This window comes from Piliocolobus tephrosceles, chromosome 1, assembly GCF_002776525.5.
Source record: "Piliocolobus tephrosceles isolate RC106 chromosome 1, ASM277652v3, whole genome shotgun sequence".
In the NCBI taxonomy this organism is placed as follows: domain Eukaryota; kingdom Metazoa; phylum Chordata; class Mammalia; order Primates; family Cercopithecidae; genus Piliocolobus; species Piliocolobus tephrosceles.
Window position 1 is genome coordinate 143188306 of NC_045434.1, and position 23989 is coordinate 143212294.

At 35.5% G+C, this 23989-nt stretch overlaps 1 protein-coding gene across 1 annotated transcript in view; it reads left to right on the forward strand.

The window, feature by feature from the left end:
• The window catches only part of ADGRL4 (adhesion G protein-coupled receptor L4), a 116109-nt gene that overhangs the window by 85419 nt on the left and 6701 nt on the right, over positions 1-23989 (forward strand). Inside the window, exons 10-12 of the mRNA XM_023208863.2 lie at positions 19-222; positions 2320-2540; positions 2669-2735. Coding sequence (XP_023064631.1) covers positions 19-222; positions 2320-2540; positions 2669-2735 — 492 coding nt within the window. The remainder of the gene's footprint in view (positions 1-18; positions 223-2319; positions 2541-2668; positions 2736-23989) is intronic.

Sequence of the window (23989 nt, forward strand, 5' to 3'; positions counted from 1 at the left end):
ATTATTATTTTCCCTTAGGGTATTAAAGATTATAATATTCTTACAAGGATCACTCAACTAGGAATAATTATTTCACTGATTTGTCTTGCCATATGCATTTTTACCTTCTGGTTCTTCAGTGAAATTCAAAGCACCAGGACAACAATTCACAAAAATCTTTGTTGTAGCCTATTTCTTGCTGAACTTGTTTTTCTTGTTGGGATCAATACAAATACTAATAAGGTATGTAGGCATCCTAATCTCTGTTTTTGTCCTATGATATGTGTACTTTCTTAAATGTGTATGTCATAGAAACATTAATTGTAATTTAGGGTTTAATAGGGCAGACATACTCTATAATTTGTGCTTCAGCTATCCTGTCTAAGTTTGATAATACTAACACAGCTAAGCAAACTACTGATTGAGTCCATTCAGCAAAAATGGCCCTCATTATGATGAATTATTGGGACAAATTAAAACTTTGCAACAAACTGAATAAATACATTTTTTGTTGTTCTGTTTTTTTTTTGTTTTTTTTTTTTTTTTTTTTAAATGGACGTTAAACAAAGACCAAGAAGAGAGAGAGTTAGAAATAAAGTTTGTCTTAGAATGGGGACTGAACATAAATGCAGTCACAGTTTATAGGTTGGAATGTGATAAATTGGTTTTACCTAGTTTCTTTTCTAACTTCTCATTTCCCAAGATTATTGATTTTGAACCATTTGAACCTTCCCAAATGGTTTCATATTGTATTGGTCTGGGTCCTCCTAGAAGCAGGTGTTAAGATGGGGTTAAACATGCAATAGATTTATTAAGGGAATTGCTGGTGAGAGCAAATGGGAAGAGAGAGGCTTGGAAAGCTATCAGGCCAAGATTCAGGTATGATCCTGAGGGAAGAAAAGAAGAGTGGGCAAAAGCGTTCCACACAGTAATGCAGCTCTAAGGAAAAGTCAGCACAGGTGTTAAGGAATCCTCTTGGAAGTCCTTGAACCAAAGTTACCTGTCAGGGAAATCTTTTGTCCCTCAGGAGCAGGAATCCTTTGTAAGAGGAATCCTTTGTTTCTCACAGCAATAACCCTGCTGTGCTCAGTCATGGGCTGGCAGCAGCCTATGAGAAGTGGGAAGAGCAATGGATTTCCTACAGCTGCAGCTGAAGCCTTAGGTCATTTGCACCCCTTGCAGTTGGAGATTGGAGAAGTGTATTCTCATGACCACAAAAAGTGAAATTGCCTCCATATTTCCATTCTTAGAAATCTTTCAAAGACTGAAACTAACAATCAGTTAGCAAGGTTTTCTTCTGAAGTAGATGGCAAGAAGTGTTTATTTTAAATAGTATACACCAGACTGTAAACTCCTTATCTGTTTTTATGTTTTGCAGTGGTATTTGTAACACTTTCCAATTTTATGTATCTCCCACTATCCTCCAATGCCTAGTTCCTCTATCAGTTATCTTCCACCATTATCTTCACCCCAAAACTACTCCTTACAGTGTTTACTTTCAACTACTTTTCACCTATTAAATGTGTCCCATTTTTCCTCAATCCCACTTCCTTGCTAGTGATTTCCAAATTTTAATTGCCAATGATCTTTCTGTTCCCCAGCCTTATAGAGTACTCTCTAACATATTTAGTATGTCATATCACTAATCTTGAATTATATTTTGTTTTTTTTACTACTATGAGAAAGGATAACTACTTCTTTTTCTGTTATTTCTTACAGGCCTAACTTTAGCTCTAGATGAGAAATAAACACTGAAAAGAATGTTTAAGTGAAAGCCATCTCAAATTTACATGATAATCCTAACAATTTAAAGTAATTCTATAATGGATATTTTGATGAAATATATTATTAATCTATTTTGTAAATTTTATTTTTGTCACCTAAGATATTTATTTTATTTTGTTTAGCAGAGTATTGTAAGTCATTTTCATTCTTTGAGCATGAATAAAATAAAGGAAAAGAGAGGTATCTCCAAAACCGAAATCAATTTAAATCCTAACATATTCACCAAGATACCATGGTTTACATGTGAACAATCCACAATTTATCACATAACATAAATATATGAAAGTTATAAACCTGTGGACAAAAACAGTAACTTAGTTCTATCACAAGATTGGTTAATATTTCATGTTGATGAAGCACAGTTGTTTTCCTAAATCAGCTAGAGCTAGTGCATCTTTAAGAACTGACATGATATTTTAACATAATTCATCATTAAAATATGTGGTATACTTTATAGTATAAAGAAAGTTGTGATTTACAGCACAAGTTGAGATTGTATGTTATGATAATTTTAAAGCAAACACTGCCAATGTTTTTTTTTTCTTTGATTTCTAGCTCTTCTGTTCAATCATTGCCGGACTGCTACACTACTTCTTTTTAGCTGCCTTTGCATGGATGTGCATTGAAGGCATACATCTCTATCTCATTGTTGTGGGAGTCATCTACAACAAGGGATTTTTGCACAAGAATTTTTATATCTTTGGCTATCTAAGCCCAGCCGTGGTAGTTGGATTTTCAGCAGCACTAGGATACAGATACTATGGCACAACCAAAGTGTAAGTTAAAATGATTTCATGGGCATTTGAAACACAATTTTGAATGTGCTTTGCATATCCTTGATAATTTTGCTATGTTAAAGTACATGCAAACATGCTTATAGATTAATCTTTTATTTACTTTTCAGATGTTGGCTTAGCACAGAAAACAACTTTATTTGGAGTTTTATAGGACCAGCATGCCTAATCATTCTTGTATGTATATATAAAATTGTTATTACAATTCAAAAAAGTGATGATTATAGAGTGCTTAAAATTTCCAGTAACAAGGTGTTATTTTTTAAAAAAAGAATTTGAATGTTTTACAGTATATCACTTATCAGCATTTTACATATATTGTAATTGAAAAATACATGTATATCTTGTAAATTCAAAGCTATTACAATTCTTTTGCCCCTCTTGATGGAGGATAGATGTCTGCATAACATAGAGGAAAAAGCATTTTTCACTTATCAGTAATACCTTGGCATACTTCAACACAGAGAGTGTGCCAACCAGCTGATAATCTGGCATTTTAGATGTTACGTTATTTAATCTTTTGTCGATGATTGGTCATCTTTGAAGATTAGACTGTCATCTTTATAGTTTTATCATCTTTATGTACCCTGTCATCATAAAGTGATTTTAAACTAAATTGCAACATCAGAGACAAGAACTCACTATTTCTTATGAACAGACAAGTCATATATTGAGATAGTCCTATTTCAGCAAGGAAGAGAGCCTTTTAATTCTTATTGGAAGTGGTTTCAAACCTACAAATTTGGCAGGTATTATATGTTCCATTATAAATAGAGACATTTTTATATGTCTGAAGAGCATTTCTAAGTGCTGAAAGTTTTCAACAGTCTTTCTGAATATAATAGTCTGTCAATGAATCTGGGAGGTCTGACAAGACTCTAGAGTGGCATGAATTATCAGTAGAGAAGTTATGGCAATATTTTGGACAACTTTGTTCCATATGTGTTGACCATAGGCTAGTCATCTTTTTGAATTTCTTTTTCTCTCTTCCTCTTTCCTTTGAGTTTTTTATGGTTATGAGGGTACTGCTAAATGGAGAAAGTTGAAATGCAAAGCAGAGAATTTTCATCAAGCTTTATTTTGCAGTGGTGTGGGTGAAATCAAGTGCATTCATAAACTATACTTTCTATTCATCACAAAAGCTCATTTATAATTCTCACAATAAATAAAACAATATTTTATAAAAGAAAAGCCAAGGGCCAGATTTAAGCTAAAACAATTTGAGTTAATTTATTATGGCTCCAAAATTTCCAGCCCACATAAGAATATAAAATGGTGTCCCACTCACATATTTTTATGGATTGCTCTGATGTATTTCATGTGATGGCATATTCTGCATATCCTAATTTTACTGATTTTCTCACCATAGGAAAATCCATCTTTGCCATTGTTTTGTACAAGTGAAAGGTCCGTGCTGCAATGACTCTTACTGTTTAGATTAAAAGTAGAATGACAGAAATTATACTGAAACAACAAAAACAGGAGCATACTTCTCTAAAATAAGAAAGGGGAAGTGTTCTCTGAAATAGTTTTTAACAGTTGCTTATGTAGGACTAATTTGGATTATTTTATAGTAAGATACAGAGAATTTAGATGAAATTATTTAAAAATGAGTCCTGTAAACTTTTCTAGAGGTCTAAATGAACACTGTCACATTGTTCCAGTCTGGAGTTAATGAGCCAATTTATCTCCCATACAGTCTCTGTATGATAATCATTTCCAGGTTAACCAGAGGGTCAGGCTGCTTAAAAAATGAGCTAGGCCCCTCAGTTTTACTCTAAAATTAAATATTTCTCATCTTTTATAGTATCTTTTTTAAATACTAAGAAATTCTTAAATAATTATTGAATCAAAGTGAATTATTTTTCTCCAGTTATCTTTGTTCTTCTGTGCTAATGCTTGCATATTGCTATTATTATTAAGTTGTATAACACAACGTTAGATGACATTTTTCCTGTTGCCCATGAATAGTATCTAGCTCAAAGATAAAGTCAAAGAGATCTTGAACACCAAACATTTAAAAAAGAACTACTGATAGTTTAGGCCTGACTCTTCCCAAGGGTCACACAATTAAAGAAAAGGACCAGCTATAGCCCCGTGAGAGGACTGGGGAAGGGAGCTCAGTGGGTGATGTCTCAGAGTTAGCATGCTTGGCCTTTAGGGGAGGACAATGTTCTCCATTAGAAGTTTTTCTTTTATCTACCAATAAGAAAAAATGATGGTGTTTCCCAACCCCCTGAAGACTGGATGTGGAGGAATACTCAAAAAAGTTTGCAGAGCATGGAATCAAAATAGTAAGAGTAAAATTATCATCTTGAGATCACATTGCTAGAATGACTGTAGAATTTTCATGTGTCCCTGGGATATGAGAATACCAGATTATGATGAGCTTTTTTTATGAGAATTTGGCATATATCCCCTGATTTCGAGCCAAATGTGAACCTAGAGACTAGCATCTGCTTTTGTATGGAGTGTCCTGCAGGCAATGTGCTTACTGGATTATTCTTCAACAGTAGGGACAGAAAAGATGATTATATGGTGTCCCTAGTAATAAAATGAGGGGGCAAAACACAAAGACTTGAGCTATTCTATATGCACAGATAAGTTGGAGAAATGGAAAGAAGTTGCAGGGCTGCCTAGGTCATGTGAAGATATGTACAATGAAGAGAATGGGTTGAATGGAGATATGGATATACATCTTTGAAGAATAGAAGAGACCAAGATAGAAGTGAAATACTGTGATCACCAAGTAAATTATACATACCATCAAAGTGAAGACTGTCTCTTAAGCCAAGACTAGCAATGGTAATAAGAACTAGACTGAACCAAAATGATATCATGCAGCTCCCCCATAACAACAGGTGGTCAGATCCTTCTACCCTCCAAGCACAGAGTTGTGGAGCCTTAGCAGTAGAAGACCAGTATCTCAGATCCAACCACGCTGCCCCTACTCAAACACATATGCTCCAAGTATCTGGAAAGGAAAAAGAAGTAAACACCAAATTTTTAAAAATCTAAAATTACTAAAAGCTATGGCATGTAAATTTATGACAATCCCTGAATTAAAAAAAAACAAAACAACAACATAACTTTTATGTCACAAAAAAAATCTCTACTTCACCAAGTAGAGATTCCTTTTTAAATGGAGTTCAGGTGTTCAAAACTGATCACCACTTGCCATTTTGGGGATAACAATGACCTCCTGATTAGGAGTTTGTCATCCTATGCTTTAGAATATTCTGCTAGGTGAAGACCCAAACCATATGATTAAGTTCACCATGTTAATTAGGTGCTCTGGACATGATAGAAAGACAAAGAAAATGTAAGAAATATCTTCTGCCCACTACAGTATGAATGAGAGGAAAAAAGACAACACGCATGATAAAGAAAAGTATGTAATTACATATAAGTGATACTGGTGAGATGTGAAGAGATCAGTATATACATCATAGGCATTCAAAAATCTTCATTGAGATGTAGGACCTTGTTTGTGGATGTGACAATAAGCAGGTTCTACTTTATATGATTGCGAACGGTCAGAGGATTGCAAGTGTGAACTAAAGCAAGCAGCCCTTGTAAGCATGCCAGATTCCTTTTGAGGGAGAACAAGGGCAAAACAAGAAGTAGTTAGCATTGTAAACTAGGCAACACCAGACATCAACTGAAGTATCATGATTATTCACAGTATTCAAGAATAATCTTTTTAAAATAGATTAATCACTTTTTAGTCCAGATTGTCATTAACTACTAAACAAATTTTTACCTCCACAAATAAGCTCATCCATTTCTTCTCCTCCACGTTTATAGTCAGGTCCTTGCTATACCTCACTGGGATGCTAGTATTCAGAACAAAAATAAGAGCTTTTATTTTAATTTATAATTTATTTTATTTTATTTAACTTTCAAGTTCAAGGGTACATGTGCAGATTTGTTATATAAGTAAACTTGTGTCATGGGGGTTTGTTGTATGGATTATTTCATCATGCAGGTATTAAGCCTAGTACCCATTAGTGATTTTATCAGATCTTCTCCATCCTTCCATCTCTACCCTCAAGTAGGCTCCATTGTCTGTTGTTCCCATCTTTGTGTCCATGTGATCTCATCATTTGGCTCCCACTTATAAGTGACAGCATGTGGTATTTGGTTTTCTGTTCCTGCATTAGTTTGCAAAGGATAAAGGCCTCCAGTTCCATCCACGACCCTGCAAAGGACACGAACTCATTCTTTTTATGACTGCACAGTATTCCATGCTGTATATGTACCACATTTTCATTATTCAGTCTACCATTGATGGGCATTTAGTTTATACTGTGTCTTTGCTATTGTGAATAGTGCTGCAATGAACATGTGTCTTTATGATGGAACAATTTATATTCCTTTGGGTCTATACCCAGTAATGGGATTACTGGGTCAAATGGTAGTTCTGTTTTTAGGTCTTTGAGAAATCACCACCATGTCTTTCACAATGGTTGAACTAATTTATACTTCTACCAACAGTGTATAACCATTCATTTTTCTCCCCAACTTCACCAGCATCTGTAATTTTTTCACCTTTAATAATAGGTGTGAGATGATATCTCATTGTGGTTTTGATTTGCATTGCTCTTATAATTAGTAACAGTGAACATTTTTTCTTATGCTTGTTGGCCATGTTTATGTCTCCTTTTGAGCAGTGTCTCTTCGTGTCCCTTGCCCACATTTTAATGGGGTTGTTTGGTTTTTTTCTTCTAAATTTGTTTAAGTTCCTCATAGGTTCTGAAATTAGACTTTTGCCAGATGCATAATTTGCAAATATTTTCTTCCATTCCATACGTTGTCTATTTACTCTGTTGATAGTTTGTTTTGCTGTGCAGAAGCTTTTTAGCTTAATTAGTTCCCATTTGCCAATTTTTTAAAAGTGTAGGGGTGCCTGACTTACCCTGGCCTGGCATAGCCTTAGGTCCTGTTTATAATTTGGTATCATATTGCCACAAAGAGTCTGTTCTGGCAGTTTTATGACCTCCTGTTTTAACATTAATGCAGTCAGCTGTTGTTTCTAAACTAACAATCCCCAACTTTTTGGCACGAGGGACCAGTTTTGTGGAAGATAATTTTTCCACAGATTGTTGGGGAGGGGTAATTGGCATTAGATTCTCATAAGGAGCAGGTAGCTTAGATCCCTTGCATGCACATTTCACAATAGGGTTTGCCCTCCTATGAGAAGCTAATGCTGCTGCTGATATGACAGGATGGGGAGCTCAGGCGGTACTGGTTCATGGCCTGGGGTTTGGGGATCTCTTGTCTAAGCCATAAAAGAGAGAGGGTATAACAAGGTGTTTTTGACCTTCCAACTCATCATGTCCAGGAATTCAGTTTTCAGATTTTTCTGGGGTCTCCTTGGCACACTGAGTCTATTCAGTTGATGAAGGGCTTCAAATTTTATTTTTAGTTTACATCTCAATCACAGAGCTATGCGTTTCTTGATTTATTTACTGCATCTTACTCAAGAATCATCTTGCTCAATAATCAGTGCCACTGTGCTGCACAACCTTAGGAGTCACATTCAATTGCAATATGGTCTTCAAGGAGCTGCATTATTCACGTTGGAATCTCTGTGAGTGATGGACTCTGGAATTCTAAAACTTTGTGGCCCTCTTTTTGGTCACCCTGCAGTATAGAAGTGCCTAGTAAGTCTTCAGTAATTATGTGTATGTTTTAATTGAGCCACTAAAAATATCCATGGTAATAAATGAGGAAGCAAGATTAAGTGATCTTTCTGAAGTTATTTTTCGACCCCCTAGCCTTGGGTTCCTAATATACACATGAAGTGAATGATACCAGCCCTACATAACACAACTATGGTAAAAACAACAGCAACAATTTTAACTTATTTTTTAACAATTAAAAAAGGAAAATGCACAACATTCTGGAGAATAATCTTATGGCATTCCTATACCTACATTTTTGTATTAAAATTAAATAAAAAGACCAATTTTAAAACCATGATTTTCACAGCAAAATATTATATGCAAGGGAATGTATGTGTAGCCAACTATAGTGTGTGTGTGTGTGTGTGTATGTGTGTGTGTTTAGATCCTGATTTTTAAAATATTGGTGAATAAGTAACAGTATTTAATTATAGCAAGATATGATTATAATACATGTGTCTGTTGCTGTATAGAATTTGTTAGAAGTCTTTAGTACACTATACCAGAAAAAGTTTAGCTAAAACAAAGTAAATATGAAATACTGCAAAGAAAACCAATAGAAATGTAATAGAATAAATAATACTTATTTTCCAGAATAAAGACCAATTACAAGTGAAACTTCGAATTTAAGTAGGCAATTGGGGCAAATTTTTATGGCCTTATATGAGGGTTAAGATTGCTTTCATCATTTCTCTGAACAAATCTAGAAAGACTTGTGCTCCAGAAAGGGAAACCTCTATAGAGCAATCTTTAATCCCAGTCATTCCTACATGGAATCCTTACAGTTTATCCATAGAGTAAGGACTAGGAGAGTAAGAACTATAGACTAATGCCTTAAATGGTATTTGCTTATTTTTATGAATGGAGCCCTGGGGCTTGCCTGGTTTGGGAACATAATGTAAAATGCCTTTGAGGTAATATGTAAATGAGTAAGAAGAGAATTAGTTCAACACTAATGTATTATTATGTATGTTGTTTCAAACAAATATTTAAGCTTTTAATCTGTTCTGATAAGTGTTAACTACTTACGTATTTGAACAGTAACATGTTCTGCGTTGATCTTACTAAAGTACTTCTTCAGGTGTTTGGGTCATTAATATTAAAAATCTCTTAGAATTCTGAAATATGAACCAGTGACCTCATTGATTCTATCTACGAATCACTACATTTAAAATGTTAAGATTGTGACTGTACTTGAAAAGGCCTAGCCTTGCTTTTGAAAGCTTGAGCTGTACAAAAAAGAGGTTTCTAAACCTTTGTAAAGCAAGCTGCAAACTGAAGATAATTTCCATAATTTATTTCTTTATTCAATATTTTTAATCTTCAATGCTCAATTATTTAAATTAAAACTATGTAAGTGATTAGATTCAAGTACACAACTATAAAGAAGAGTTTGTAAAAATAATTTAACTTTTAAATAGAAACTGAAGTTTCCCATAGACACATTCAGCATTGAAGAATAGCATTTGCTTGATTGAGGCAAATACTAATTAAACTATGCCCAAATAAGGCATTTTATTTAAAAACTGTGAGCTTTCATTTGAATTAAATCAAAACTCTCATAATTGTGTGTTGCTGTATCATCACTACTTTTACCAACTTCTTTTCAAATCTGACCAGAACTCCATTCATTTTTTGTTGTAACCTCTAATTGTCCTTTATATGTCTACAATCTAATTCCCTTTCACCAGGAAATACTTACTAAACCTACTCAAAATGAATTTTTTATATGACCCTTAAAAGATGGGCCATGTTTAGACATATCTGTTATTATGTGAGACATTCTTATTACATTTTTTAATAGCACAAATTGCCAAAGATAGGAAAAATGCAAATATTACAAGACTGTGCAAGGTTAAAATATGAATATGCCATCCTACACTCATTCTCTCTCAATAAATACATTTTCTTAATATTTACTCTGTATCCTTCTAGACCTCTGCTCTATGTGTATTTGGATTGTAAACTCAAAAACCTGCATTGTCTATTATCTGTAATATATTGTACTTATTTTTCCTTGTTAGAATATACAGTTCTACCCTCTTTTTATCATGTGTGTTATGACTATGTGCTAATTTATTTAATAAGTTTCATAAGGATGAATATTTAATGTATTTCCAAAGTTTACTTAGTATAAGTAATACTGCACAGATCATCTTTATTGCGATATAATTTCATGTATCCATTACATAAAATTATTAGGAGCTACTTCTTAGAAGAAATGCAAGTATATGCAGATTTTAAAATTTACAATTTGCCCTTCAAAACAATTACTTCAGTTGATAGGTTCACCAACAATATATGAGAGTGTTCTCTTTCTGACACTTTTGCCAATGCTAGATATTATTATCTACCGAGGCAGATAATAAAACTAAATTGTTTGATTGGAATATATAAACCAAAAAGCATTGTGATAGACTAGGATTCCACAGTAATGGCACAGTTGACACTTTTGACCAAATCTTTGTTGTGGAGGCTGTCCTATCTGTGCCATTATAAGTTTAGAAACATCTCTGGTCTCTACTCACTAGATGCCAGTAGCACCACCGCCATTTAAATATGGCAACCAAAAATCCCTCTCCGTATGTCCTCTAGGGGATGATATTCCCAGTTCTCTTCACTGGGAACCACTAGCCTAGACATGGATGTTAAGTGTCTTGAATACGATTGTATTTTGCAGTCCTCTATAAATAGCATACAATGAGAAAAATCATGAAAATCATGGTTTGGGCACCACATTTTAGATGTCCACATTAAAGTTATATTAAAAACACTGCTCATTGTAATTTTAAGTGTTATGGATAATGGCATTAACATTTTAATTATGTGTTTTAATTTAACGTCATCATATTTGTTCGGTGCATCTTTCAGTGACTTCTGTGGTTCAAGGCACTTTAATATTCTAATCTTTATCCATATTATATATTAATAAGTATTTCAGTGCCTGTAACATTTTTCCACTTTTTTCATATTATTCTGACCTTCTTGAAACAATAGATAACTGGAATTCAAAATAAGAAAAAGTGGAATTATAAAAAAAACATAAATAATACGTTGGTAGTTTCAATATGTTCCTATATATGAGAGATATATTCTTACTGGAAATACCTTCAAAGGTAATGTCCTTAAGACAGATACTAGAAAATGTCTTTAAAGTTGCATAGAAAACTCATAGAAATTAGAAATCCAAAAAATATTTTTAAAAACTCTTGGGTCTCTAAAGCCCAGTTGGAAATAACTGGTTAAGGTGAGATTCATCACTAGTATTTCCTTCTAAATGTAGCTTTATAGTGAAGGATGTTGTATAATGATATGATGAAAGGGAAAAACTGCGGATGTTGGTAAAGCAAGATAGTCATTAGAATTATTATTCACTTTACATTCCTATAGTCTTTTAATCTTTACAAAACACTTTTAATATATCTCAGTTAATCCTATTGGAAGCTTCTGTAATACATGCAAATAGAAATAGTGACAGCATTTCATAAAATATGATGTTTTACTAGATTTTTACACTATAATACTACAATCTTGACTTATCTCCTTAAAAATACCTAGAGGAATTCTTCTATTTATAACTTTGTTTTTTCATACTTTATATTCTAGGGTATGTGCACAACGTGCAGGTTTGTTACATATGAATACATGTGCCATGTTGGTGTGTTGCACCCATTTACTCGTCATTTACATTAGGTATATCTCTTAATGCTATCCCTCCCCTCTCCCCCAACTGCACAATAGGCCCCAGTGAATGAGATTACCTGGACACAGGAAGGGGAACTTTTTGAAGCTGTAGACCAATTGTTTGAAAAGGGCTGATTACACTAAGGCAAGTTATGTGCATTCTTTTGTAGTTAACAGACGTCAAGCTCCTATTGACTAAGAATCCATAAAATCCTTAAACTTAGCCAAGAGCACAGTATAGGTTCTGATCATCTTTGGACTTCTGATCATCCTCTGAAAGTAACACGATTTCCTTCCCTAAGCTGATCTACTACAAGAGGGAGACTTTCTTTCAATCAGTCTTAGCCATTGCAGAGCTCTTGTTCTACACAGCTGAAGATACTTAAACTTCTCTATAAGTGTATGTCATATCCCTCTCTCCCCTTTAATATTCCCTGCAAAATATGAGTTACAAATTTTGAGAGAATGCACTATCTGCGTGGTTTGGTCTTGATTTCTCTTTCTCATATGGAAACATTGTGCAGTCTAGTTTCAGGGCTTCCCAAGGAATAAACATTTAAGATTCTTTTTGATGCAAAAATCATTCCTTCTAATTGTATCTGATCAAAATGACAACCAGCCCAGGCAAACAGGGACATGTGGATACTTTACCTAGAAGTGCACATTCTAGACCCTGTCTGCTGCTCAGCTTCTTTTTTCACAAGCTTTCCATATTCAGTCACACTGGCTGCTTGGCGCGTCCTGACAGGTTCTGTGTGCCTTCCCATCTCAGCACCTCTGCACTAAAACATTCCCTATCACTTCCTTCTGTTCATACCTCCATCTAGTTACCACTCATTTGTCTTTCAGATATCAACTCAACACTTTCGAAGGAAAGTCCTGCTTGACTCATTAGTTCATAATAAATCTCATTGTTAAATTCTTTCATAGAAGCCCATTTTTTTCTTTTGGAAAACTTTTATCATTCTATAATTACACATGTGTTAGTGTGAATAAGCTATTAATATCTGTCTTCTCAAAGGAGTACTGTAAGCTCTGTGAAAACAAAACCTTATGGGTTTGCTCCCAGTATGTTATCTTTAGGGGTCAGCATGTAGAATTCACTCAAGTAACACTGTTGAATGAATAAATGAATGATGCACCAAGAAAGGTTACTCAGAAATGATATTTCCTTCCCTAAAATGGAAATTTAAAGAAATAAATCATCATGCACATGAGATTATTTTGAAAAAAATTTTCAGAAAAGTATGTGCAGCATTCATTATAAACTATCACTTTTACTTTATTTACTTTTTTCTCCAGAAATGATTACTATATCTACCTATATATATCAATCTATCTACCTATGACATGCTTTCAGTAGGAATTTTAATGCTGAGGTTTTACACTGAACTGAATGAAATGAAGTGCTGGCCAGACAATGTCAGAAGTTTTCAAAAGCAATATGGACAGTGAAGAGAACAAACAATGGGTTCTTTCCATGCCCTGAATTTCTAATATGCAGATGGGGATAATGGTATCAACTCTAGATACAGAGATACTGTTTAAAAACAATATCAAATTATTAGAGCATTCTTTAAAAGTCAGAAAAGGACAATTCTTAATAATTTGGGGAACATCTTACATCTCTTCTATTTTTGCCTTTTAAATGAAAATTTAAATTGGCAATAATTTTAGATATACCTTTGAATTTAATTGCGCAAGTTCTGTTTTAGCTTCTCAGCAAGCAACTTATATAAATTTATATTAAAGTTTTTATAACTTAAAGCTTACAGTTTTATAAACTTCCTTTAAAATGTTTGATTCTTACTAACTTCTGTTCTTGTTTTCTATTGCAAGTATATACAAGAAATATTTTTCATTGCTTGTATCTTAATAAGAAAGAGTTAATTGTGTAGTATTCATTGTCACATTACATCAAACAAACAATTACATTGTTGTAAATGCTCTTCACTTGCAGTTGTTCTCCTTCACCTTTATTCCTTTCCATGGTTTAAAATCATCTACACTTAAAAACCAGTGATAAAGATAAGCCCATGTAGCTCACTTACTCCCATGTGGGTCACTTTATTCTTCATGGATACAAATGTCCAGTTCTCTCTGCCTTTTGATTCTGTTTTTGAGACTTGTAAATTATTCCCTCAAACACTGAAAAAAAAAATACCACTATTAAAATATTCCTAACGGAAACATGTTAAAAATATGAAGTGCTAATATTATCTTAATGCTTAAAATGATTATGTATTAGGATGGGATTTTAGCCATAATTAAATAGAGCAATTATTTAGCTATAACATGAGGATTTATTTCCTAATAGAGAAATATCCTGCCAACTTGTTGACTAACAATTTAGTTGCGGCCTACCAGTGTGCCCAAGTCTTAGATTAATGAATTTATATCATAAAATCCATGAATCTTTAGTTTCTGTTAGATGCAAAATATTGAAGGTTGTTCAATGTGTCTATCCACATCAACAGATGTAACTTTATTATTTTTCCCTACTCAGAGTTATTCCTGGAGAATAATTATATTTGGATAATTTTGGCTATATCTCTTGGTTTCTATTTTCATATGTACTATTCTGTTACTAATTATATGCTATTATGTCACAATCTGCAAAATGTGAGACAAAATAAAAATGTAATTTTTCAAAATGTTTAGTCAAATTAAATGGCTAAATGCTCCTTTACAAAGGTTATTAAGGATACCTAGGGTTTAAATATACAGTCTATCCTTTACCCTTTTATTTATTCAACAAATGATTATTGAGCATCTTGTATACTACAAACACTGTTCTAGGCCTTGAGAATACATCGCTGAATAAAACAGAAAACAGTCTTTGTCCTTGTGGACCTTGGATTCTAGATCAGTAGTCATCAAAGAGCATGGTTTGTTTTTGTAAATAGTTTTATTGGGATACAGCCACACTCATTTGTTTGTTTATGTATTCTCTGCTTTAATGGTGTGGCAGAGTTGAGTAGTTGTGATCAAGGCCATATGGCTCTCAAAACCTCAAATTGTTATTTTCTGGACCTCTACAGAAAATGTTTGCTAACCCCAGCTCTATACTAGAGAAATGTAAGAAAAGGTAGCTATCTGCTCTCACAAAATTCCCAGAATTTCATAACAGATTAATTATGAATATTTTTCTTATATTCCAGGTACTCTGTGGGTTACCCTTTCCAATATAGTTCTTTCTTTCTTTCTATAAACTTCTTGAAGGTAGCCAGGTTTATGACCTGTAAATTACAGTTCTACCCCAGAGAAGTTTCAACAGAAATGAGGAATTGTTCACACAAATGATAAATGCTCAACATACTCTTGAATTATATCCATTTCAGTACTTACTTTGCTGACATCACTTTAGAAGAAAGTCCTGAAAGTGGAAAATATTTCCCTCCTCTATATTAAGAACATGTTACCCAAAACTAAAGACTGACAAATGTAAATTCTGGTATTTTAAGGTGCTATTGACAGGTCCAATGAAACCGTATCACAAAATAATAATTATCCAATTATCCAGTTGTTGAATAAATGCACATTATATGTATTTTTGGTCACTTCAAATTTTGAAGACAATATGGAAGAACCATAATTCTGTATAAGTGTTATAACCATTACTGATAATAATTGATGTTTATTGAGAACTTAAATATTAGGCACTCTTTGGAGTACTTTACATTAGTTATATAATTTAATACACACAAACAACCTCTAAGTACCAATACTATCCATGTTTTACACACAAAGAAAGCAAGACGCAAATAATTAAATGTATTAACTTTCTTGTAAGTATGAGAACTGGAATTTGAACCTATGAGTGTGGCTTTAAAGTCCATTTAGTCCATTTATTTTGAAGGTGCATTTGTTGCTTTCTTAAAACTGTCATATCATATAAGAAAGTGGTTTTCAACCGTTTTTGACTAAACACCCATCAGTAAAAAGTATGTACCTCACTAAATGTATGTTTATATCTTGAAAATGTCTATCATTTATTAGTTTACTAATATTTTATATAAGTTATCTTATACAGCATATAATGTATATTGTAAAACATACTTTAAAATATACATTTAAAGAATGAAAGATGAAATAACAATATTTAAAATAGATCAATATGATTCTCACTAAAATATTAGCATTTTTTTAATGAAATATTGATTATACTTTAAATGCAGCAATTCAAAGGTATAGATCTAAGTTCAATACTTGGTTTAAATGACTATCAGGGAGCTGAAACCTCAAAAATACATTAAATCTGTACTTTCACATCAGGTGTAGCAGATCTACAACTCTGGGTACTCTGTTCTAATACTTATTTCTTCAAATCTTCAGTAATGTTTTATTATTGCACTTTCTAGAAGTTTTTAATGAAGGAGTATATAAAGGAATACATTGAAATTTGGTGCCATTATTTTGTTTGTTTTCCATGTATTACTTCATGGGTTATTATATTATGTTCCATGTATTATTTTAGTTAATTTTATCATGAAGAACAGAGATTTTCTTCAATAGCACATGATTTTTTTTAATTTAATTTTATTTTTTTTTTTGACGGAGTCTCGCTCTGTCACCAGGCTGGAGTGCAGTGGCATGATCTCGGCTCACTGCAACCTCCGCCTCCCAGGTTCAAGCAATTCTCCTGCCTCTGCCTCCTGAATAGCTGGGACTACAGGCACGTGCCTCCACGCCCAGCAAATATTTTTAGTAGAGACGGAGTTTCACCATGTTGGCCAAGATGCTCTCAATCTCTCGACCTCGTGATCCACCCTCCTCGGCCTCCCAAAGTGCTGGGATTACAGGTGTGAGCCACTGCGCCTGGCCAATAGGACATGATTTTTTTAAAACTTCCACTATTAAGTAGAAAACATTACTAGACACTTCTAAATGTTTCATGGATATGCATAACTTTAAATATGACTGAAAACTGGATCTAAATCCGTGCTTCGAATTGTCGTCTTAATACTTGGAGTTTTGTAATACCATTTAATCAAATCTGATTAGATCTTCACAGATTTTAGCCATGATGGGCTTATATGGACTTGTTACATAGACTTGCAGCCTGGCTGGCAAATAACACACTTCAGAAGTAAGAAAAACGTTAGTTTGTCATTTTCTTGTTTGTATTTTCCTTAATAGTATTAATTTTAACACAGTGCACTTGGAGACATCTTGAGTCTTATTTGTCCATTTCATTAGGATTACTTTATTAAAACTAAATAGTGTGTGCTGACAGGCATGTATACAATATGATGCAGTAGGCTGAAAGATAAAGAGGGGGGACTTCTCCACCTTGAGGAAGAAATACCGCCTTCAGAATGGCTCAGATCTGACATGGGACTCCACTCCATAGAACATGGAAAAAGTGAGGACACTGGTGTCATTCATTTTTAAGTATTAAATTTTAATTTTTCCTTGGGAAAGTATCAGTTGGAATTCGAATGTGTTCTTTACGTACCCCAGCTGATATTTTTTTGACAATCCACTTTGGAAGTCACTCTCATGAAATGATTATACAGTTATATTTGGACTCTAAAGGATGGAAAGCTTTGTTGTTAACCAGAACAGGAAAAATTACCACCTTCTTTAATCCCTTGACCACAGAGAACAGTGAGGACATGTGTCTCCAGTAAAGGATAATTAGCACAGTACACTAAATCCTGTTGGCTGTTAACAAGGCCTTCATCACTGGTATCATGACTAATTTGAATGAACACTAATGCAAAATAGCTAACCATATTAATACTTACTAATATGTTGTTCTTCTCCTTTAACTATTTCTCAAAGGCAATAATTGTTAGCTACACATGTAAATAAATGTTTGTATAATTAAATTCTTAAAATTGTAGATGTCAGTTTAGCTTCTCTTTATTTTCCTTCATATGTAGTTTGGTAGCTTTGTAAAGTGCTCAGGAGCATAAATTCTACAACCTGTCTACTAGATATGAATGTTGGCTCTGTTACCCTCTAATTGTATTACCTTGCACAAGTTATTTGACCTCTTTCTGCCTCTGTTGCCGTAAATGTGAAACAAATATAATAATAAGAGCAAAAACAGAAATAATAATGGTAATGGTGATAATATTAAGGCAAAGAATGCTTATCCTGTAAAGTTGGTGAGAGGGTTAAATAAATTCATAAATAAAACAGACTTGGAACAATGTCTGGCACATAGAAAGCACTCAATATCAGCACTCAGAAATTTAATTTTTGGGGGTGTGGAGGTGGTCATTTACTTGAGTTTCAGTATAACAGTAGTTTTTAAGTACATGCAGAATGCCACATTATCTCTGAGCGATTATTCATCTAATTGGGTTCCTCTGCAGTCAATGCCTGGTAGGACAACATTGCTGTTTACTAAAGTATAAATCTCAAGAGTTCACTGCATTTTTATGATACTGTTACTATCCCAGAGTGATCTATTAAAATTTTTCTCCTTTGTGATATAAAGAGCCCACTTGAATATATGTATTATGGTTTCAGATGTTTCAATGTGTTTCATATTACTTATTTTTTTTTCACGTAATTATAGACTGCACTCCCATTTCTCTGAGGTCTGCTTTCTGCTGAGCTGAGTGTTGGTAACCTCAGCAGAGAAATATCTTTTAGCTCTGTAGATATTCCCAAGTGTGCTAAATCCTGACCCTAGTGAGTACTGAACATGATGAGGCTCATGGTGTTAGCAGAGAGACACCTCCTAACAGTGTCATGTAGCTGTATGTGGGGCTGAACGTTATTCTATCTTTTTTACAAATCTGACAGTAAGTGACCAAACACTGGTTTCATACTTGCTGTGAATTTTCACAGATGTACTAATACCATTTTATACCTGTGTATTATACATTTTATTTCTAACCATTATTTTACTAACAAAAGGTGTTTATCAGGTGCTGGCTCAATCCATTGCTTTCATACCCAATTGTACCATGTGTGCCAAGGAGTTTCCAAGGAGAAAGAGTTCTGCCAAGCCCAAATGTATCATTTTCTGGGTTCAATCCTTTTATGTGCCCTTTCATAGACTACATACTTTTAGGACATTTTATCAGTTTTAACATATACACATATATTCAGTTTCCTCAATAGTTGGAACATCTAAAAATTTAGCCCCTCTTCCTTTGAGGTCTCTTTCAAACAATTATAGATCAGCCTGTGTGAAGAGGGTGACATCACTGGGGTTTTCCACTAAGAAGCCTATGTCCTCAGATTACAAAAAGATCAGATGTGAACAAAACTTGAAAGCTATGAAGTTAGGGTTGACATGCCGGATGCCAAGTGTAGTTAAATTTTAGATAAACAATGAATTAATTTTTAAGTGTAAATATGACCCCAAATATTGCATGGAATTAATATTAATATTTGGAACCAAGATACTGGTATCCTATATTTTTATTTACAAGATCTGGCAATCCTATGTGAAGGACATATAAAGTTAAGAATTTTACAGAAGAAATATGGTAGGTACTATAAATTAGTATTTGTTTTAAGCTGGATTTTAAATCTTACACAATTTAATATTAAGTTAAACCTTTTAAGATTTAAAATCAAGTTTAAAATAAGTATTAATTTAAAGATAATAAAAACTATAATTATAGGGTATTTCATTTATATACATATACACATTGTATTTAGCCCATTCTCACACCGCTACAAAGAACTACCTGAGACTGGGTAATTTATGAAGAAAAGAGGTTTGATTAACTCCCAGTTCCTCAGGCCATACAGGAAGCATGGCTGGGAAACTTTCAATCATGAAGTGAAAGAGAAGCAAGAGAAGCAAGTACGTCTTCACATGGTGATCAGAGAGAGAAAAATAGTGAAGGGAGAGGTGCTACACACTTTCAGCCAGCCAGATCTCATGAGAACTCTATCACAAGGACAGCAAAGGGGAAAGTCCGCCCCCAAGATTCAATCACCTATACCAGACCCCTCCTCCAACACTAAAGATTACAATTCAACATGAGATTTGGGTGGGGGCACAGAGCCAAATCATATCATACCTACACACACATATATGTACATGTGCGTGTATTTCTCCCTATATTAGTTTTCTATTGCTGCTATAACGAATTACCACAATTCAGTGGCCTAAGACAACACAAACGTATTATCTCACAGTTCTGTAGCTTAGAAGTCTGGGTGTAGCATGGCACAGCGGTTTTTTCTGCTTAGAGTCTCACTGGGCTAAAATCAAGATATCAGTGTCCCTGGAGGGAGTGGGGAAGAATTCGTTTCCATTTTTATTCAAGTTGTTGGCCAAATTGAGTTCCATGCAGTTGTGGGACTAAGGCCCCATTTCCCTGCTGACTGTGAGACGGGGCTTGTACTCAATCTGCAGAGGCCTCCTACCTTCCCCGACTCATGATCTCATTCATCTTCAAAGCCAGCAACAGCTGTTGGTGTCTTTTCCTGCTTAAATTTCTCTGCCTCCACTTCACTTTTGCCTTATCTCTCCCACCAAATCTCCTCTGCCTCAAAGGCTCATGTGATTATATTGGGTTCAACCAGGTAAGTCAGGATCACCTCCCTATCTTAAAGTTTATAACATTAATTATATCTGTAATATCCCTTTTGCCATATTCACAGGTTCTGAGAATCAGGGTGTGGACATTTTTTTGGAGGGGGGGTGCATTATTCTGCTTTACACCACCCAATTTTCTGATACTCTGTGATAAGCATTGTAACTAAGGCACTTAATATGGTAATCTCAATTTCCCAATTGAGAATGATTAAGAATGGTTAAGAAAAAAAGTAAATCAGACAGAAGACAAAACCTGTACTACTTTGATTCCAACTTAACTCATGGACAATTAATAGAGCATAATTTAAATTTTTGATGTTTAAATTAATAACTACATAGGTCCAAGCATGGTGGCTCATGCCTGTATTCCCAGCACTTTGGGAGACCTAGGTGGACAGATCGCTTGAGCCCAGAAGTTTGAGACCAGCTTGGGCAATACAGCAAAACCCCATCTCTACTTTAAAATCCAAAAAATTAGCCAGGTATGGTGGTGCACACCTGTGGTCCCAGCTACTTAGGAGGCTGAGGTGGGAGGATTGCTTGAGCCCAGGAGGTTGAGGTTGCAGTGGACTATGATTGCACTGCTGCACTCCAGCCTGGGCAACAGAGCAAAGACCCTGTCTCAAAATAAGTACATACATACATAGCCATTTCTGCAGTGGTATAATGATTGAGAATGAACAGCTGTTGTATATAGCTATTCAGTAGGCCAGTGAATAGAAACCCATCCATTGTACATGGCAAAAGCAGGTCTGTCATAGGCCCGTTGACTTAAAGGTAATAAAACTATTTGAAAGAACAAAGACGTTGTAATTATGACACATCCTTAAATGAACCAGATTCTGTTGGACATATATGAAAAATTTAAGCATGGGTCTAAACGTGCTGTAAGAGAAATCTTTTCAGGATGGTCTCGATCTCCTGACCTCATGATCTGCCCGCCTCGGCCTCCAAAAGCTGATAGTATCTTTCTAGCTGCTTAACCCAAAATGCAGACTTTTATCATCTATTCTCCAAGTCATTACCTCCGGGTTAACTGAAAATTATTTTTTATTATTAGAAATGCTTTCTAATTCTTTATCATCTTTTTTTGAGGTATCCTTTTTTTTTAATCTCACCTCAAATGCTTCATACTTATTTTATAAAATTCCCCAAAGATATTTTTCCATACCGTGTAAGCTTTATTTCTACCTCTAAGTACATAAACTTACGTGCCTTTAGATGTCTTTAGGTGATACCGATTCTTTATTTATAGCTTTGACACTGTTAGAAAAAGTATTTAAAGTAGCTTATATATTTATGGATAAAGAGAGGGCACAGACAATATAAAGGAGTAAATATGAGTTTTGCCAGTTACCTCAAATTTGCTGAATATTTTAATATGACATCGGGGGTAACTGGGCAACAGGGCGTAACTGGGAAAAACTATATTTTTCTTAATCTACCCCAACGTTGCTGAATATTGTAATATGACTTTGGATCGTATAATTCAGGAAATTTTGAATAATGAAAGAGAAACATTATAAATAATTTTAGATAAGTATTTTTCTGGTAAAAGTTAGTATTCTGAAACAAAGTTAAAGTAAAAACTTGTTATGACTGTTGTTAAATGGCATGGGAGACTTTATTCAGGACTGTTGTGATAGGTGTCAAAACTATGTCGGGGGAGGTATATTGGCCCAATGCTGAAATCGGGATTTATAGCCAAGGTGCCAGTTAAGGGTAATGGAATAATTACTGAGAAGAGACAACATAGGTAAGGTGAATTCTTGCTAAACTGACTTAACAGGATTCCTAATGAATGGCAAGCCAGGGTGACCAAATATCAAGGATGTGAGCTAAAGAATTTGACTAGGTATTGAGAATGATCAGGTATCAGAAGTGAGGAGATTCTCTCTAAACTGACTTATCAGGAATTTTACTAAAATTGGACTCCACAAGATCAGACTGGACTTCCACTGAAGCCCAAGGTCAAGGCTTACCTAGTTGTGAAGAGGGCTCACAGGAACCTGGCTCGAGCTTGGTCAAGGAGAGTGTCAGTTTTTTAATGACTAAGGCAAGGGAAGAACGTGTTGGCATATAAATTTCGCTTTGTGCAAAACAGTAAAGAATACTCGTCATTCTCTACATTTCCATGAAATTAAACTAAGGTCTGATTTTATCATTTGAGTTTTGGTTTTTTAATAGAAGTACATGGCACCGAGTATGTAGGCAAGATGGCATTTAAACAGAGTGGTGAGGGAATGAGCCATGGGAATATCTTAGTGCACAAATTCAGCTGCCCTATGGCATGGTGCATGGGATACTGGAAAAACTATGGCGAACTCACTGTGAGTGGAGTGAAGTGGTCAAAAGATAGAGAAGTAATGCTTGGAGGAGGAGGTATAGCAGAGATCTAATCATTTTGTGTCCAGAATTGATGGGTTTTTGGTCTTGCTGACTTCAAGAATGAAGCCACAGACCCTCGCAGTGAGTGTTACAGTTCTTAAAGATGGTGTGTCCGGAGTTTATTCCTTCAGACATTCAGATGTATCTGGAGCTTCTTCCTTCTGGTGGGTTCGTGGTCTCGCTGTCAGGCATGAAGCTGCAGACCTTAGGGGTGAGTGTTACAGCTCATAAAGGCAGTATGGACCCAAAGAGTGAGCAGCAGCAAGATTTATTGCAAAGAGCAAAAGAACAAAGCTTCAACAGTGTGGAAGGGGACGGGACAGGGTTGCTGCTGACTGGCTCGCGGCAGCCTGCTTTTATTCCCTTATCTGACCCCACTTACATCCTGCTGATTGGTCCATTTTACAGAGAGCTGATTGTTCTATTTTACAGAGAACTGATTGGTCCGTTTTGACAGAGTACTGATTGGTGTGCTTACAATCCTTGAGCTAGACAGAGTGCTAGATGGGAAAGTTCTCCAAGGCCCCATCCAGCTCAGGAGCCCAACTGGCTTCACCTAGTAGATCCTGCACAGGGGCTGCAGGCAGAGCTGGGCCTGCACTCCTCAGCCCTCCGGCAGTCAATGGGACTGAGTGCCACGGAGCAGGAGACTTCGCCGGTTGAGTAGACTCAGGCCACGCGGGAGCCCACGGTAGCAGAGGAGCTCAGACATGGCGGGCTGCCGGTCACAAGCCCTGCCCCGCGGGGAGTCAGCTAAATCAGGCGAGAATTTGAGTGCAGCACCTGTGGGCCGACACTGCTGGGGAACCCGGTGCAACCTCCGCAGCTGCTGGCCCAGGTGCTAAGCCCCTCACTGTCCTGGGCCAGCCACACTGGCAGGCCACTCCCTGTGCAGGGCCCGCTGAGCGCTTGCCTGCCGGAACTTGCACTGACCTGCGAGCACCACTGGCAGCCCCCGGTTCCACCCCCGCCTCTCGCTCCACACCTCCCCACAAGCAGAGGAAGGCAGCTCCCGCCTCAGCCAGCCCAGAGAGGGGCTCCCACGGTGCCATGGCAGGCTGAAGGGCTCCTCAAGTGCCGCCAGAGTGGACGCCAAGGCCGAGGAGGCGCCGAGATCGAGGGCTGCTAGCACATTGTCACCTCTCAATTTCAGA